This window comes from Mirounga leonina, unplaced genomic scaffold (assembly GCF_011800145.1).
Source record: "Mirounga leonina isolate KUSES-001 unplaced genomic scaffold, KU_Mleo_1.0 Mir_151, whole genome shotgun sequence".
Lineage (NCBI taxonomy): Eukaryota > Metazoa > Chordata > Mammalia > Carnivora > Phocidae > Mirounga > Mirounga leonina.
Genome location: NW_023270377.1, coordinates 21,452,413 through 21,472,486, shown reverse-complemented (window position 1 = coordinate 21,472,486; position 20,074 = coordinate 21,452,413). Strand labels below are relative to the sequence as shown.

General features: G+C 36.6%; 1 protein-coding gene across 1 annotated transcript in view; it reads right to left on the bottom strand.

Annotated features, from left to right (window-relative positions):
• Window positions 1-20,074, bottom strand: part of ABCA12 (ATP binding cassette subfamily A member 12) — a 168,528-nt gene that overhangs the window by 16,957 nt on the left and 131,497 nt on the right. Inside the window, exons 32-42 of the mRNA XM_035008338.1 lie at window positions 19,774-20,010; window positions 19,105-19,255; window positions 16,253-16,505; window positions 15,557-15,643; window positions 14,668-14,761; window positions 11,661-11,788; window positions 8,852-8,939; window positions 7,002-7,107; window positions 3,317-3,371; window positions 2,559-2,736; window positions 742-857 (exon numbers count right to left, since the gene is read on the bottom strand). Of these exons, the coding sequence (XP_034864229.1) occupies window positions 742-857; window positions 2,559-2,736; window positions 3,317-3,371; window positions 7,002-7,107; window positions 8,852-8,939; window positions 11,661-11,788; window positions 14,668-14,761; window positions 15,557-15,643; window positions 16,253-16,505; window positions 19,105-19,255; window positions 19,774-20,010 (1,493 nt within the window). The remainder of the gene's footprint in view (window positions 1-741; window positions 858-2,558; window positions 2,737-3,316; window positions 3,372-7,001; window positions 7,108-8,851; window positions 8,940-11,660; window positions 11,789-14,667; window positions 14,762-15,556; window positions 15,644-16,252; window positions 16,506-19,104; window positions 19,256-19,773; window positions 20,011-20,074) is intronic.

Genomic DNA, 20,074 nt, shown 5'->3' with positions numbered 1-20,074 from the left:
TTTTGTCTGTTTGTTTGTTTGTTTTCTCAGAAATAAGAGTTTAATAAATATAAATGTTACAATTTAAAGTTGAGAACAAATAATGACATTGAAAGCTAGCTAAGCAGACACGGAATGCTCAGAAGCTGGATGTCCTGCTTTGAGCAAATATTGGAGCAACCTTTCCAGTGATGAAGAAGAAGTAAAGACAAAGTAATCCATCATCAGCTACATTGCTAAGTCAATGGATATTACCCATGCATTCAGGGCAGACAGAACTGCTATGCCCAGCACTGATTATATCAACCTGTACTACCTGTATTGCCCTGATACAGAAATAATATTGTATGTGTGTTAGGCATCTGTAAAAATATAAATAAAATATACATGAGTACGCACACCTTATGATGCTATATACTCAGGATTTGTCAATACATAAATCCATACATGTACACACATTTTTCTGATCATTCTAAAGCATCTATTTTTATGTAAATTAGATTACATGTGTAGATTGCTAAGCATGACACTCGGTACCTAGTAAGTACTCATTAATGTTAGATATTACTGTTAATAACAACAACATTCATTTTCAGAAGTATTGTACTTTACAAACTGTGGACTAGCAAGTGTAATGTATTGTTAGTCATCACTCATGGCTATTGAAACCCCAAGACAACTGTAAATTAGCTAATGAGATTTAGGTTCTCTTTGTGCCTAGGAACATCTAATTCTGTTCATTCATCTTTCACTGAAGCTTACCCAAACAGCAGAAGCAGGAGAGATACGGCGCCTAGGTTGTTTCCACTGTAGAAGGCAGGTAACTTGAAAATTGCAATGACACCAATTGAAAATGTTACAGGTAGCAAGTAGAAGGCCTATGGGAATATGTAAAACAAGGCTTAATATATGGCAAATATTTTTCCAAAAACATCAATAGCCCATCTAGTTAAACTGTAACAAATTGACCTTGAAATAGGTGAAGGAATGAATTTTTATTTATGTTCCTGTAGCTTGCAATGTTCAGCTTATTTTACATTGACTTCGCTCTAGAATTTGTCTCCTGCAATAGAAGGTCAAGCCAGTCTCCATCTTTATAGATGTACATGGAGTCCCTGGTGTTCCTGCCTCCAGGCTTTGAGACTTGGGATCCTTTGGTGACAGAGGTTCAGTAAGAAAGATAAGACAGTCAGGTATCTTGGTATTAGATTCGGTCCTCAAAGTATTGATTTCATTTTGAGTGCTGCAACGCTGTCAGGTGGTTGATTTCTAAGGCTTGGTTATCAATGTGAGCCACTCTGTGTGTAAAACAGCAGGGTGGCGGGTTCCACACATTCTTGGAATCACAGGTATATGAACAAAGAACTCAGTGTTTTATGGACAAACAGAAATATTAAATGTGCAGGTTGCAGCAAGATGCACACTATGAGGGAGATGGTAATTTAATTTGGGGGGGGGGGAATCTCTTAAATTGGAATGAGGACCAGATATATGACAACAAATTTAAGTAGTAAGTAGCCCTTCACAGAAACGTGTACTTTAAGCTTTCTTGGCTTTAAAGCTCCTATTAAGTCCAGAGGAGTCATTATGATTCTTTTTAGATTTGACTTCTTTAACAAACACATTTCAGACCTCACTGGATACATTAACAAAGTGGATATGTAGTTAATTACTCTCCAGTTCTTCAAGCCAATGATCTATACAGCAACTCAGACAATTTTGCCATAATCACCAGGCAAATGCATACCACCTCCTGGGCTTTTCATCAATACTGGCACATTTGGAGTCAAGAAAACCCATCTGAACTTTGGGACCATTTTATGCAAATGAGAAAGCTGTCAATGAAATTCATTCTTTATTGTCCCAACTAATCTTCTCTAATATGTCATTCATCAGGGACTGCTACTTCAAATTTTTTACTATTAGTTGACTAAATTTTTATAAGCTTGATTATCTGGTACCATTGGGCAAGGCTATTTTGCTAACTTCTATTTCTCCACAGTAGTGGCTTTCAAACTTTAGTATGCATAAAATAACTTAAAGGATTTTGTTAAAAATGGATATCCTGGCTCCACTCCTAAGATATCGACCTAGTAGGTCTGGAGTGGGGCCCAGAAATCTGCATTTCAATAAATGTCATGGGGAATCTGATATAGATGGTCCTCAGACCACAGAGAATGAGGGGAGGTAGATCTTTCCCCTAACTTTCGGATGACTGTAAGACTGATGCAAATTTTTTTTTTTCTTTATTTACTGACTTGTAATAATCTGAACAAGGTACAGTGAATAAAACTAATGCCTTCTTTTTTTAAAAAGATTTATTTGTTTTGAGAGAGAGAGAGAGAGCATGCGAGTGAGCCTGATTCAGGGGAGGGCAGAGGGAGAGGGAGAGAATCTCAAGCAGACTCCCCTCTGAGCGTGGAGCCTGAGATGGGGCTCGATCTCACGACCCTGAGATCATGACCTGAGCCAAAACTAAGGGTTGGACGCTCAACCAACTGAGCCACCCAGGTGCCCCTAAAACTGATGTCTTCTCCCAAATCAATCATGTCTTTCCTGCAATGACGCAAGTTACTCACCATGTCATAAATGAAGTTTGTCACCCAGTAGCATGTCACACCAATGCCTGAGATGTGCTGCAGCTGCTTGGCTTTGGTCTGATGCTCCCTTACAACATAGGTGACAAAACTGGCCGTGGTGACAGAGTAGCCCATCAGGATGGAGAGCGCCACTAAAATATCGATTAAGCTGCTCATTCTGTAGTGAGCAATAGGAAGAGGAAAGCATCCATGAGTTTTTGGAACTCTTCCTTTCAGAAAGATTCATGACTAAAACCATCAACGAAACAGTGGAAGACTTGGCTCTGACACAAATAAGTCTTCCTGCAAGGCAGCCAGATAGTATCTTCTACATGACTCGGCTATGACCCCAGATAAATGTAGCTCTAGTGCATTGGAATTGACTAGGGATATTTGGTAAAAAAATAAATAAATAAACCCCGGTCTCCAAGAGTTACCGGATGTATCCAAGGAATATACAGTTCTTGAGCATAGAAATAGTACTTAAATGCTATGCAGGGAAATTGAAATGATGAAGCACTTACACACCTGACTTATAAAAGCAGCAGATTCTGACTCTTTAGTCAGCAAGCTCACTTGGCAACCTCACTGTACAGACTTTCAGAAACTTCCTTTTATCCCGGTCAGTGACTTATATAAACAGCACTTCTAGATTGACATTCATTCAGATACAACCGTGATTTCCAATTATAGTACTTTATATAGAGGCTTGACTATATGCCGAGGAGTGAGTAGTCATGCCAGATATTTCTACTTACGTGGCTTGTTCTTGGTCTTGCACTCCTGGATAGGGATGACTATACATGATGATGCCTTAAAGAAGAGACAGTTCTTTTCATTAATAGATACTCAGAAATACCAATTTTTGGATGAATAATACATAATACTTTCCTCCTTATGCTATAATTTTACTTTGGGGATACTATTTTTAAGGAAAATTATTTCCCCCCACCCAGTCTCATCAATGCCATACAATTAATGGCACTCGCATAAAAGACAAAAAAAAAAATGCTTTCACATTGTGTATGGAATTTTGGGAGAAGGGGTAAGAATTTACATTTCTTATATAGCATTTCCCCTCTATTACATTTTTGTTTTCCCTTTTATTCTCTCCATCTAATCACATATGTTTGTATTTCAGTAGCACTTATTATATTGGTATTTAGACGAATTATATGAGGATCTCCTAAAAAACACTGACCACTCCATCCCTGTTTATTCTCTTTTGCTGGGAAAATACTGTAGCCTGAGAAGATCCCTCCTCTTTTACTACTTCCAAGATAACTGTTGTTCTAGAACTCTACCAGGGTAAGGCTTGGGGGTTTCAGCTGTCCCTGAGGGATTTTCATTGAGACATAAAGATCCAAGAGAATTCAGAGAAACTAGCTGGCTCTGAAAAAGTAGTCACTTAAATCCAATACAATCCTAATTTATCGGGATGTCCCATAGTCAGTTATAGTTTCTGAGTTAGAAGCAAAGTTCTCTTCTCCCCTTATCAGAGGATGTTGGTAGCCATAGTTAGCCATAGTGAAAATGGCTAATAAAATATAGAGTCCGAAGCCAAGCCAGAACTTTCTCACTTACTGCTCATATAGTATATGTTTATTATATCAGGATATTAAGACCCTTTCACAGCAGCCAAATAGAAATTATTCTAAAGTTATATTGTCCCCATTAACTTAAATTTATAATTTTTACTAAGTAGAATGTGACATATTTTGAGGTTGAATTCTGCAATTGTTACATGTTAAAAAATAAATTAAAGCAAAACAAAGAAACTGACAACAATCAATGCGGCCTATAACTTGAATCACATCATAGGGGAATGCAGTTTTCTTATCTTTTGTGTAAATTAATGGTCTCTCTGTTTTACTGAGATTCAGTTTTCCTTGGGGCCCTAGTTAAACCTTATTGCCGAACTATAATATAGGCAGGGGGAAAACATTTCTTTTATTTCTGCTTGGTATTTCAGAATCAAGAATTTACTCTATTTCACCAGAGGAATCTTTGCAAATGCATTTACTCCACTATGAAAAATGCTGCTGAACCAATTGTTTTATACATATTTTTAGCAGAAAGCTCAAGTAAATGCATTAGAGTTAAGGATGCATATGGAAATCTTCTCTGTGGATTCTATAGCAACCAGCATAATGTCTGGAGTACAGTGATCAGTCAATGAATACTTATTAAATCAAATTGAATCTTAAAATTTCAATGATGTCCCCCATATACAATATACATTAAAAACAACACATTATTTGTTTCTGTTGTCTCTATAAGTTGTCAACCTAAAATGAGATGCTTCCCATTGACCATTAATATTAATGCAATAAAGGGTTAGAACGAACATGAGGGTGGAGGGAATGGTATGTCAGTATATTTGGAAAAGAGCGTAGTTGTAGAACATTTGTTAGAGAAAACAAGCAAACCTATATTGTTTGAGAAGAAAACAAGTTTCATGTTAAATTAACCACTAGAGGGAACCCCATGAAAATAATAGATATTGACATCGCAAAGGAAAACTAATTAAAAGATATTTACTAGCATTATAGAATTAAAAGTAAATCAATTTTACAGCTAAGCAAAATCCCAATTCATTCAGAATTCAACAAACTTGCCTTAAAACAGCTAGTGTCATTGGGGGAGGGAGAAGGCAGGAGAGTAATTGAGTTGATTTTTAAAGACAGTATTACCATGGCAGGCCCCATACAGGCATTAAAAAAACAATAAAAGTATTTTAGGGTGACATGATTTCTTCTTTGAAGAAAATCAAACTCCTTCCCAAGAGGGTGGAAAGCTATCACTTTCATGAGTCTACACAAGAAAAGTTAAGGAAAAAAAAATATATATATATATATATGTATATATATGGCACATTACTACTAATTGCCATATAACTCAAACTAAGCCTTATTTTTAAACCTAAAATATAAATTTCCTTTTAGGGTCAATATAAAGTTTATGTTCCAGAATCCTTAATTCTTTAAATTCTGTAACTTAAAAAATGCAGTGCTAGGAACCACAACAAGCCTGCTAGAGTCCAGAGTGATCCAGATTGCTTTGGTCTTGGCAAAGAATACTACCAATAAATGAAACCTGGACACAGGTTTCAAAAGCCGATTCTCCAAAAGTGGCATTGGTCTCTTGTTCTCACCTATTTAGCATTTCTACAGCTCTTATACTTTCATTATCTGTCACAGAAACAAACACCCTTTGTTCTGATGAAGACATCCTACCAAAAGTCAAGTGTTCCATCATATTTCAAACCAGGTTATACTAAACCCATCCGGCTTTAGTCACCATTTAATTTAATTTGCTGCTTTTGACTATGCCCTTTATTGATGCTCTAGATCTAAGGACCATCTATCAGTCTTGTTATTTTCTTCATGGTTCCTCCTGCTAGGAAAATGCCAAAGTAGTTGGGAAGAAAATACTGTTGTCTCTAAAATGAAGACTCAAGGATTCTCTTGCTAGAATGAGTATTTGACTCTGCAATTTACTTCTACAATCAGCAGAATACCTAGGACACACTATTTTGCCCAACAGTAAGGAGATGAAAGAAAAACAGATGTTGGCATTTCTGAAAGATATGTTGTGTCTTTTTTTCTATTTAATAGGGCTATTTGTTAGCCTGTTTATTTGACTAGAAACTCAGTCTTGACCAGCAAATAGGTTACTCATTTTTCTCCAATTATTATTAATTTTTAGGATCACTATGGGAAAATAATTTGAGCAGGCTTAAGAAGATGAAATGGTTTGAGAATAGTAATTGAATTAGAAAAAAGTAAATCAGTCTCTTTCAAATCCCAAACCCTGTTTTGAAAACTATGTGGATGCCTCCTGGAAAATCCAATGGAAGGAGACCTGGCTGAGTTCAGAGAAGTATTAGAAAAATGAAGAAGCAGGAGTCAGACAGACCTGAGTTCAAATCTCACTTCTGAGCCCTAGAGAAATAATAGCAGAGACCAATAATATTCATCCTGAAAGGCTGTTTTTAAGGATTAGCAATATTTCATATAAAGCACATACCATATGGTAAGTGCTCAATTAATGGCAACAGTTTGGGTCAGGTGCAGAACTCTTTAGTTTAAAAGTTCTGGCTTCATGTTTAGAATTATTAACATTTAAGTATTTTTAATTTCTTAGCCTATATACAAATAAATAGAAATAAAATATTTTCCTATGAGTTGTAGTTACTAGATGTGAGAGCAGCAATAAGGATGAAGTAAGCATTATCCTAACTTGATAAATGAGGAAACTAAATTAACCCGAGGTTAAGGAGATTATCCAGAATGTTCCATCTGGTAGTACTTTCAGACTCCTTTTAAAGATCTGTGATTTAGATACCATAAAATACCTGGAGGAAACGGGATCTAACATGCATTTTTAAATGGAGAGAGGCAAAAGTTGCAATATAAGAAGCTTCTGCAGAAGTAACTTTACCATGTCGGGCAGCATCGTATTTTGACATGTTAACTCGCAGGAGGAAATTATTCAAGCTGTTGAGGTAAGCTGGAAGTGAGTGATAGCCTTCTGGATCATACCATACCTGTTAAATTCCAACAGGAGGCAAGATCAATATTGTGTTCAAATAAATTAGGTTGCCTTTACATCTGACAGCCCACAGAATTTATATTTAAAAGAAGAGCACCAATTTCCCAATAACTTATTTTATCTTGGAAGATTAGAACCATTCCCCAGAGTGTTGACTACACACCTCTATGTTTCCAATTTAGAGATGGGCAGAGATTGGGAAAAACATTTTGTTTCCCCTGTGTGATAGCAGTAAGTTATTAGTTACTCTGTACCTTCTCCATAGGCAAAACTGGAAATAAACTGGAGAAATCGTTAATATCTCCATCTCTGTGGCTAGTGAGTGTATAGGGATTCTGGGACTACAGCTAAGGCATCCTCAATAATGATAATAATAACAACAAATGGCATCTAGGCCAGGCTGTACAAAGAAATTAAATACATACACAAACATTGTGTCCTTAGCAAAAAGACTGATAATCTGGAGATTCTAGCACTAACTTTCCATTCCTAGTTATAACCCACACGGAAGTGAGTTATGGTATTTACCTTCTCTGTCAAAAACAGAGCGTTTTAAAATACTGCTGTGTTTCAATTCAAGAAACCTAGTTGATAATTTAAAATTACATGAGAGAAGTTATTTAATATTAGAACTCTTTGTTGCAAGAATGTTGACTCTGTGTGTGGAGAGAGAAAGAAAAGGAACAAATGGTGCGGGGAGGGCATTCAAATCTCCAACTCTACTGTCTACTTTCTATATGACCTTAGGAAAATCGGTTAAAATAGGCCCCATAATATCTATCTCATAGGAATGTTGTGAGGATGTAATCGGGTAGTTTGTGTAACGGGTGATTCTAGTCCTTGGCTTATCACAGTTACTAAATAAATATTAGTTTCTCTACTTCCCCCAAGTCTATATATGTCTCTTACTACCAAATGAGAAATATGTGAAGGATGGTTTAAAATTCCTCAGACTCCTATAGATCATATATGTGTGAGTCTGTGACTCTAGCTTGTTTCAAAGCATAGGTGTGATCTAGTTTTTAAAAAAAAAAAAAAAAGGAAAGCCAATAGGAGTATTTATCTCCATCAAATTCTGTTAAGTAACCATGTTCTGTAAGAAACAAGGATAACCATATATGACACATACGTAAAGAAATATGCATAAAACTTTAATGTATAGCTTAATAAAAAATTATAAAAGGAGTACGCCCATTGAACCATCACTCAAGTTGAGGAACAAAAACTGCCAGCAGCCAGAACATCTTCTCCGGGATTCTCTGTGTCCCTCAAAATCATGATATTCTCTCTAAACAATATGATCGAGTTTTGCTTACTCTTAAAGTTTATGGCATATGCAATCATAGTTAAGTGTTTCTTTTTGTTTTTTCTTTTGCTTATTAGTAATGTTTGGGATATTTACCTGCTTGTATGGAACTGAGCTCATTTCATTGCTGAAAGTTCTATTGAATGAATACACAACAATTCATTTATTTTACTGTATATGGACATTTGGGGTTGTGTTTTTGGCTAATATGAGAAACACTACTATGTAAATTTTTGTATATGTACCCTGGTGCTTGTGTTTCCCTGGGGTAAATACACAGGACTGAACCCTGGTCCTACAGGGAAAGTATTATGCCAAACAGCTTCTCAACTTGATTGCACCCATGTTTTGTTTTGGCCTCATGAAAATGCTTGAACATTTCAAGTTCACATTCTCATTTGTATGACATTCCAGAAGAAAGGTTATAATTTACCTTAGCAAGTGTTCTATTGGCAGGAACTGCTGTTATATCAAAACGAAGGTCTTTAGTCAAAGGCAACCCAAAACTCCAACCTCCATACCTATATAGAATAACAACATTTATATTTCTTTTAAAGGAGAAAATATTCATAAATGGACCTAAATTGTTTAACCAAGGGCTCAATGTTTTCTTTCCATTAGGAACACATTTAAAGTATGAAATAAATACTGCCTGGCAAATATTTTACATTTTTATTGATTTCTCTTATCATATTTTAATCTAAAGTGTACATTATAACTAGAAGTAAAAAGTCCTTTTAAATGATTGCAAATATGGAGTAATCATTCTGAAAATAAGTGATATGTAATCTAACCAATTCCTTCAACTTAACTGGATCATGCACCATCTCAAAAATCATAGTATTTTAGCCCTTAAAAATACTTTTTAAAGAAGTGATTTAATACTCAAGTGATATAAGATCAGTTCTCATATTTTTTCAAATGGCTCTGTTTTCTTCGATTCTCCAGACTTTTCCCCCTAGCTTGTCCCCTGGTGCTATGTACTTTTTCTCTTCCTGGGTATCTGTAGGTGAATTGTGCCTATATAATTGCCTGGTACTCATCAGTTCATAGTCTCTTAAAAATAAAAAGTGGATCTAAAAAATTCAAACAGTAATTTTAAGAAGAGATTAGTTTAGATGTCCCAAATTAGGTTTGTTAAACAAACAATGGTGCAGTTACACTAGACTAATCTTGTGACTATCATCCTAAATGTGATGTTATAGAGCTATATATTTTTTTTAAGATTTTATTTATTTATTTGACAGAGAGAGAGAGACAGCGAGAGAGGGAACACAAGCAAGGGGAGCGGGAGAGGGAGAAGCAGGCTTCCCGTTGATCAGGAGGCCCGATGCAGGGCCCGATCCCGGGACCCTGAGATCATGACCTGAGCCGAAGGCAGACGCTTAACGACTGAGCCACCCAGGCGCCCAATAGAGCTGTATTTTTGACATGCAAAGAACACTACAGTATATTGTTTATTTTTTAAAAAAACAGGTTTTAGAAATGTTTGTTTATAATAAACCTCATTTTGTTGAAAATATTTACATGTATCTGTGTCTAGAAAATTTCTGTAAGGATATACAATCAATAGTGGTTATATCTGGTTTTATTTCTGCTTATATGTAGTTCCTAATTATTTTACAGTGAACATCAGTAATTTGTGCACATTGAGAAATAAAAGAGGGAAGAGATAGAGGAAAGGATGAAACAGTAGCTATTTGCAAAATGACCAACTATCCCTCCTCCAGCCTTATTTGAGGTATAACTGACAAATAAAAATTGTAGATATTCAAGGTGTACAACGTGATGTTTTGATACATGTATATAGTGTGAAATAATCACAATCAAGCTAATTAAAATATCCATCACCTCACACAATTACCATTTTCTTTTTGTGTGCACATGCATGCCTGTGCATGTATGTATGTGTGTGGTGAGAACACTTAAGATCCATCCTCTTAGCAAATTTCAAGTATACAATACAGTATTGTTAACCACAGTCACATTGCTCTCGATTAGCTCTCCAGAATCTATTCATCTTGCATAACTGAACCTTTGTAGCTCTTGACCAACATTTCCCCATTTCTCGAAACCCCCAGACCCTGGCAACCACCATTCTACTCTCTGCTTCTGTGAGTTTGACTATCTCAGATCCCACATACAAGTGGGATCATGCAGTATTTGCCTTTCTGTGTCTGGCTTATTTCACTTAGCATACACAGTGTCCTCCAGATCCATCCACAGTATCCCAAATACAAGCCTACCAACCTTACACCCATGGCAAACCTTTAGGTGGCTTAGGTATGAGCCTGCGGCCTTGCTATACATGGACATGTTTTATCCACATACAGCATAATCTAAATTTGAGATATTTATATTGGAACTAAGGTCAATTATCACCTAAAGCCATGCCCTAAAACTCTCCAAACTGGAGATGCCTGGGTGGCTCAGTTGGTTAAGTGTCTGCCTTCAGTTCAGGCCATGATCCCAGGGTCCTGGGATCCAGTTTAAAAAAAAAAAAAAAAAAAAAAAACCTCTCCAAATTGGCCTAATCTAGTCAATAACATTTTTGTCTCAAGGAAAAAAAATATGTACAAGTTTAACAATACATTTTTTGAAGCCCAAAAAAACCTCAGTGCTTTTTAATTTCTTAAAATGAGTCTTAATTTGAGGAGGTTGATATTTTTTTTAAAGATTTTATTTATTTATTTGAGAGAGAGAGAATGAGAGACAGAGACCACGAGAGGGAAGAGGGCAGAGGGAGCAGCAGACCTCCTGCTGAGCAGGGAGCCCGATGCGGGACTCGATCCCGGGACTCCAGGATCATGACCTGAGCCGAAGGCAGTCGCTTAACCAACTGAGCCACCCAGGCACCTGAGGTTGATATTTTTTAAAGAATTTTCACACATAAGACTGTTTTGATAAAATAGAGAATTTAACCACGTAAATGATCAATAGAAATTTTCATCTATTTTTTAAAAAGATTTATTTATTTTAGAGAGAAAGCATGAGCAGGGGGAGGAGCAGAGGAAGAGAGAGAAGAGAAGCAGACACCCTGCTGAGCGGGGAGCCTGATGCAGGGCTTGATCTCAAGACCCTGAGATCATGACCTGAGCCGAAACCAAGAGTCAGACACTTAACCGACTGAACAACCTAGTTGCCCCAGAAATTTTCATCTATTGTCTCAAGTTCAGAAGGCAGTTGCCATTAAAATTTGAAAGCAAGATATGCTAAATTAATATATTATAGAGTATTTTTACCTCTTTTGCATAAACTCATTAGCAGTTGATATAAGATAATTTTCCAAGCGGTGCCCAGTGAGGTTGTAAATTATTTGAGAAGAGTAAGTTCTTCTATGAGGTGGAGAATAGTTAAATTTAGGACACTCCTGAAAAATAAAGTTAAAAATTAAGTTCTTCGATGCTTTGCAAATCAAATAGACAATGTCAAGAAGTTTTGGTCTCGCAACTTGTCTATTGCTGCAACAGGTGGAGTGTGATAAGACTGTCTTCTGACTCTGAAGAGCTTTGAAAAGGAAGGCATCTTCCTATTCCAAGAAATTAGAGTAGTTATTATTTATATAGAACACATACATATGTTTAGGACTCACTTGAAGCCAAAAAGAATACAACTTAACCAATGTGCAATTTTCTTTTCACTGTACTAACAAGTTTGATATGCATGGAGAATAACACTAAACTCTAAGATAACTCAAAATTCCCTCAATAGTTTATAGGGAAGAAAAAAATGTTTGCCCAGAATTGAAAAGATGACATTAAGGGACATAAGTTCTCAGGGGACAGCAGTGGATGAGTTTGTATTGTATCGTTTTTAAGGTACCAAACCTGAGTGTCAGAGCTCAAGTTTACATACATCTAAACTATATAACTTAATGTTAAATAAATCTAAACCTAACCTTTACATATGTAAATTTAAAGTTATACCAAAATAAATTTTGTTTATATTGCAAATTCGCTTATATAGTTCTATATGCACATGTATGTATATTGCAAATTTAATAGAGTTTCTGTATACTCTTCACCCAGTTCTCCCCGTTAGCATCTTACATTACTGTCATTGCATATTTGTCAAAATTAAATGCATTGGTACATCACTATTAACCAACCTCAGAGCTTAGTTTTAACCACTTATTTTTATGCTCATAAGCTTTCTGCACTTCCTGACCACTTACTTTTCACTGAAGCTTCCCATGCTTCTCTGACATGAAGTTTAGTTTGGGAGAAGCCTAGCATTTTTCCAGTTTTTCCTTCTATCCCTTCACATGATATCCCAGAGCCTGAGGCTAGCACCACACGTGCACTGAGAGCATAAAGTTGCAGACTGCTCTAAAAAATGAATGCTGAATTTCACCTTACACATCAAGTTGGGTCAACAGTTAGATCACATTTATAGAATGCTACTGATTCCACAGTTATAGACACCTTATGTATGCAATGTAATTATTAACTTTAATCTTTTGTTGAATTATATATACAGAAAAGCACATATAAGTATGCTTCTTGATGCATTTTTTACAAACTGAACACACCCCTGTAACCAGAAACCATATCGGGAAACAAAACAATGCAAGTACTGGAGAAGGCCTCTCATCAAGCTTCCTTCCAATCACTACCACTCCCAAAGTATCCAGCACAGAATAGTTTTGCCTGTTCTTGCGCTTAATATAAATGGAATCGTATTATGTATATTCTCTTGTATCTGGCTCTTTCCACTCATCATTCACTTGTGAGAATCCTCCATATAATGTGTATAGTTGTAGATCAAGCATTCCCATTTTGCTGTATATAGAATTCCAATGTGAAAATCCATTACATTTGATTTATCCACTCTACTGCTGGTGGGAATCTGAGTGGCTATTACAAATAGTATTTCTATGAATATCTAATATATGCCTCTTAGTGAACATATTCACACTTCTGATGGGAATATAATACGAATGGAATTGCTGATCCCATAGTTTATGTATATCTTCAGCAGTATTAGGTACTGTCAAAAGTTTTATATACATATTTGGTGATTTATTTATATATTTCTTTAAAGTTTTTATTTTAACTCCAGTTAGTTAGTATACAATGTCATATTAGTTTCAGGCATACAATATATTGATTCAACAGTTCCATACATCACCTTGTGCTCATCACAGCAAGTGAGATCCTTAATCCCCATCACCTATTTCACCCATCCCCCACCCCACCCTCTCTGGTAACCATCAGATTATTCTATAATTAAAAAGTCTGTTTCTTGCTTTTTCTCTCTCTCATTTTTTCCTTTGATTAATGAAATTTATCTAGATTCCAACTTTAAATACTAAGTTAGTTGACTCTTACTGTGAACTACAGAAAATACATTAAGAATTTCAGAAATTAGCCAGATTAAATGAGGGATTAGAAAACTCTGAGTACTGGGTAATGCTGGTATTGAAATATGCAAGGATTCCAGAAGATGCTTGTGGGATCCCTGCTTTCATTGGTAGTAACTGTCTTGCATGAGAACACAATAATAGGTTGCATTTACAGAAAACATTTCATTCCAAAATATTGTGCAAAGAGTTCAAGGTTCAATGATATAATGCTATTAAGAAAATATTGCTAGATTCCTCTACTGTGGGGAAGTAAGTTGACCACAAAGTCACTCTCAGAAACTAGCAGTAACCTCTCCTCTTCAACAATCTTTAATTTCCCCAGTGAATTTGGTTTTCTTAAAAGTATGTTGAATTGATAGGCCCAGAAAAGTAAGGTGTGTATCCATAAAATACAGATGGCATAAGGGATGGCTGGATAATCTTTTCTGTTTCTATCAGACCGTGGATTTTTCTTGCATGCTGGAGGTGCTCCTTAGAGACAAATGGAGTTCTGTTCTGGACTTACACATTACTGACTTCATAGCTGACCACCAAATGGGCAGTCTTACTCTGTTTTCAAATATGACAGTTGTGGTGGCTTTGTTGTCTGAAACATAGAACTTTCTGGTTAGAACTGAACTGAGACCAAAAATTCATTTTTAGTTGGTTTCCACAAAGACTATCATAGAATTACCTACCTTTGGAAATTTGTTCTGAGATGGATTTAAAACAGTGACCTGAAGTTCAAAGGCAATATTTTTGAGCTGCCCTGTTCCACATCTCTGAGCTACTAGCTTCCATAAAATGAAATTATACTGACTCTTTGGTAACCTGGATAGATCTTTCAAGTTTCAATATTTATTCCTTTCTTTTTCCTACTTCACTGAAATGGAATTCCATCTTACCTGGATATTTTCTGAGCAGGAGCAAACACCAAAATTAGTGATAGGTTCCCCACTGGTGTTCCATTTTCCCAGACTGTCTTCCTTTAAACACCTTCTGCAAGTAAAAATGAGTGAGGTATGTGTGTGTTCTCATGTTTATGTATGAGCATATAAGCGAGTATTTGGTATTAAATTCAGTTGTACAGTCTTAGGTACAGTTTGCTGGTTTTTCATAACTCAAATATACATTCCACTACCATTTTCAAATGATTTGACATTTTACAGGGGATAAGAGAGGACACTTATGATAGAACAGTGTTGAAACCAAAGCTCATTGAATTGTTTTAATGTGGCAGGATGGGGCTTTTTGACCCCTTTCTTCTCTGCTCTTTCATCCTGTCCTCTGACAGGAAGGGGATACTTTAGCAAAATAATGCACCAATGTCAGGTTCACATGCACCATGTACCATCTTGGAAGTTCGAATAGGAAACACTACATAGCGCAAAGACAGGGATTGGAGTCCAAAGACTTGTGTCTTAGTTTTAGCTGCACAACTTAGAATCTAGATTGTTTTTTGACAAGTATCTCAGTCTTCATGAATCTCAGTTTCTCCATCTTAAAAATGGGATTAATAATTCACAGGGTTGTTGTGATTGTTAAAGGGAAATACGTACAGGAGAGAACGCTACAAATTATAATGCCCCTAATGTTTATTATTACAGCACAGCATAGCCACGGAATGAACTAGAGGGGAGAGAGAAAATCTGTTCCATACAGATCTCTCTCAGGGGCGGCACTTCTCCAGCCTACAACACACACCCATTCATCCACACATGCACATGTATATGCACAAACTGGAGTGTCAAAAAGAAAGGGAAAAGAAAACAAAAAAACCCGAGAACCACTTACGGATCACTGATGTTCAAACACATGTTGTCAATGCCAGGGAAGTTCCATAGTGCTGAGACCAGGGCTTGTGTGCTTGGGTGAGAATTCCTATAATAGTAAAGGATAGGAACAAATTTGTGATCCTCCACTACTCTTCCATATTAAAGTCATACTTATGAATAATTTGGAAAAATAAAACATGCTCTATGGGATAGTCTTCTTAAAAACCCGAGAAAGACTCAGTATCAGGAAAAAAAATAAGTATCATGGAAAAAAATCAGCACATATCCTCTTCAGCTGCCTTGTTATTTTCCTAACCATTACATACATTTAGTGATCACCTATTGTATATATGTAATAATACCAAATTATGCAGAATTCTGACCTACTATCCTATATTTATGAGGCCATTAAAAAATTATTTGCTATATATTACAACAGATTGGGAAGCTACACCTAGCCTGGCTTTCTTGATTAAAGTCTAGTCATTAAAAATAAAGACCTACAATAAATTTACTTTCAGACAAACACAGGAACTCTTAAAAAGTTAGTCGTTGGCAATAGAAGTGTCATGTTGCAATAAATCAAAACTGTCCATTCCTTTGGCAGAATCAGGTACAGCACCTCATAATTCTTTATTCTTCAGCATTGCAGTCATGGGGGCATAGCCGCACATCTGGAGGCACTGGGGAGATGTTTTAAAGGAGAGAAACTTACGCATAGAAGGCTGTCTGTTCAGAGGTACCGTAGAGAGATGGGGAGATCTGGATCTCTGGATAACTGTTGCTAGAATTTCTTAGTGTGCCAAGGCCCATGGCAGTGGTGACAAAGACGATGGGGAGGATAACCTGAGCAATGAGACCTTTCCAGTTCCTGCGGGTGTGGTGGAACCTCTTAATGAGGATAGCCATGATCTTCTTCAGTAACAGATCAAAACCACCCAACCTCTCTCCCCTCATCAGGATTTTGTCTGATTAAAAAAAGGTGGGGGGTGGAGAGAAATAGAGAGAGAGGTTTGATATGGTTCTGGGAAACATGATAAATCACATTACAAGGTAACTTCAAAAACCATGGGTGGATGGTATAATGTGATGTGGTAGGAATAGCTTGTATTTTAAAGGTTCTGATATGAGGTTCAGCTCTTCTTTTTTAAACTTTGGGCCTGAGCCTCTCCAAGTCATAGAGTTTTATGTAAAATGCTTTGTAAATTATAAATCACTATGTACAAAACATTAGTAGATACATACATAATCATTTTACACGTCAAAAGGAGAGATCCACAATTTGATAAATGAATATTGTCCCCGATCTCCAAAGTCTCAATGCCTGCTAGGTATGTATTGCTAATTACTGATACTCAAGAGATAGCTTCTATCAGGAGACTAAATTCAAATAAGATAAACAGAAACCAACACGTGAAACTAATATGACATAAACTAATACAACGTGTAACTTCAGTTTAAAAAAAGAAGATAAATGGCAACCAAAACATCTGCCTAGTCTAAAAACTCATTCCTACTGTGGGTAACTTAGTGATTATAAGCCTAACTGGCTCTCATTCTAAGGTGAGGTCCTGTGAATTCTCCTTACACTTGGGAAAAGGGAAATGCTCTCCTCCAAAGTGTGATTCTAGTTCAAACATTCATTCATTACATTCTCTTTAGACATCTGGACTGATTATATATGGCATTTCAAAACTCCATTTTTACCACCAGAGTCACAAAAAAGAACTCATTGGAAAAAAATGTCTACATTACCCCCAACCCCGTGAAATGTTCTTCAGGTGTGGAGAAAAATTCCCTGGCTTCTGAACATAAGAGGAGCCACGGAAGCCATAAACTGTTGCTTCCTCTATCGTGCTCTTACAACTGATAATTCCATAGCCCTCCCTAAAAATGTTACATTCTCTCCGAGGGCCTGCCGCTGAGCACTCCTCTACATGAGATAAGATGACTGTCAACTCTGTGGATAGTTTTAATTCTCCATCACAAATTATGCAGCACAAAAAATCATGATCTTCATTTAGCTGATAAGGAAAAATACAAAGCTGCTTAATTTAAAATGAATTCCAATTAAACAGAGTGAACAAGTTTAAATGCAAACTCATATCTCTGCAAAGGGGAATTGTAGGAGCTGAATATTTTAAGTTAATTAGTATGCTTTTCTGTTTCTTGAGAAATTACATGTGGATGACTTACAGGTGTATCAAATGGAGCAAATGTGCCTGCTAAAAGATAATGTCAGTGAGGGAAACATTTTGACTGAAGAATAGTTTCAAATTATGAGACAAATGCAGAGGCAAATACATAACATTTACTTCCTGAAGCAGATGACCACTTTCTTTTTTTTTTTTTTTTTTAAGGAAGGTTTCATTTTTTTTTTTTTTTAAGATTTTATTTATTTATTTGACAGAGAGAGACAGTGAGAGAGGGAACACAAGCTGGCAGAGTGGGAGAGGGAGAAGCAGGCTCCCTTTTGAACAGAGAGCCTGATGCGGGGCTCGATCCCAGGACCCTGGGATCACGACCTGAGCCGAAGGCAGACGCTTAACGACTGAGCCACCCAGGTGCCCCCAGATGACCACTTTCTAATCAAAGTCCTCAATTACATGGGCTCGACAATTATATTCCCCAAAAGATGATAAATGAGGAATGTGGCAGAGGACAAATGAGACTCCCAAGTTCCAGAACTATGCAAACATCAGAGATGATCTTTTCTAAGTTTTAGAGCCAGGCGAATGTTTAATTAAAAGTTCTGTTCCTAGAGATTTTTTCCAAGTTAAGCAAACTGTTGAAATGACTATTCCATAATTTATACATCATTTTACTATATGCTTCCTTAAGTAAATAGTGTTTCCAAAGGCAGAAATTAACTGTCAGAAAGGGAATAAGAGGATAAAAGTTATTTTCAAAAGAGGCCAATTCCTCAAAGTCATATCAAGAAGCACAATTTTTCAAATATGTCTTGTGTGAGGAATTGGGTGGGTGGGGGGGAACCTATTATTATAGGTTCTTAGCCATTGAGTCTGACTTCATCAAATCTGAGACCCTTCCCCAAAAGCATTTCCTCAGAGCCTGAATATTCTCATCACCTGAACTGTTCACAGAAGGGAAAGATTAGACATGTTTCCCAATAAGGCCCCATAAAGAGTGATGACTCTTTTTTTATAACTTTTTTCCGATGACTCCTCTGCTGAATATGTTTAATAGCAGTGAGTCAGCTACAAGGTAATTTTGTCCATTACTGGACAGCAGCATTTACAGGAAGGATTTTAACTTGTCTAACACAAATCTGAAACTTAGTAAACACCTTGAAAATGAATTTCGGCAGGTATAAGGAGTACACACCACCACCCTAACAAGCAAGTTCTCTCCCATTCTTTGAAATATTTTTGAAATAGAGAATTTGATTTCATTTAACAAATACTTGCTGTATTAAAAAAAGAAAGCTTGTATTTCTTTACTCCTTTTGAATTTAGAAAGAAAATGTCAAGCTGAATTTTTGCCCTGTGATTTTCTCCTTCACGTCATTTATGGGAATTAAGCAAAACATGCACATTAGATTTATACCATCTCTGTCTGTAAAACTGTTGCTGCTCACAGATAAATCATCGGGAGCTGAGATGCCATTGGCACCAGGATTTCCAATTTTCTTTTGTGTTAAGTGCTCAAGACTCATCCTGCTATTTTTTTGTGACTGTTTAGTCAAGTTCAGAAAGACCTAGAAAGAGAAGCCAGAACACTTCATTAACATAAAACATGCACGTCCTTTCTACTTCCTAAGCTCAAGTTTGATTTTGAATTTTTATCACATTTATTGAGACAAACAAGTGTGACTTTAAATATTTTTAAAAGTGACTTTGAGTGAACATTTTTTTTAACCATTCAATTTTATTACAGTATTACTGACTATATTCCCTGTGCCGTACTTTTCATCTCTGTGACTTACTTATTTTATGTCTAGAAGTTTGTATCTCTTAACCCCCTTCCTCTGTTTCAGTCATCCCCCACCCCCTCTACATAAACACTTCGGTATGTGAAAGATACGTGTTCTCTAATTGGATAAACGTCTTTGTTTTCAGAAGTCACTCTTACATAAGAACGGTACTGAGATAGTTTGAAGATTTTCTGATGCTGTGAAAGGTTTATTTAAAATATTTATTTTCTATTTTTAAAGAACGTGCATATTTATTCTCAGGGAACAGCAAGTTATATCAGCTTCAAAAAGAAGAAACTCACCTCTTCCACGGTGGTGTCTGAAATACCGTAGCACCCGATGTTGAGGTCACCCATGCCATTGTCCAGTGCCCTCAGGAGTGACAGGTAGGCCCCTGAGACTTTGGTGCTAAATGGAGGAAGCAGATACACCAGCTCTCCCCCGATGTCCTCCTTGAGGTAGGCTTCAGGGAGGTGTGATCGGATCATTGCTGTCACGGCCATCGTGTCGCATGTTGTATTTGCACTTAGGTTTGGACTCTAGGGACAAAACCAGAGGTTACCACTCCTCTGTCCTCACACCACAGTGATGCCCAAGGGTCCT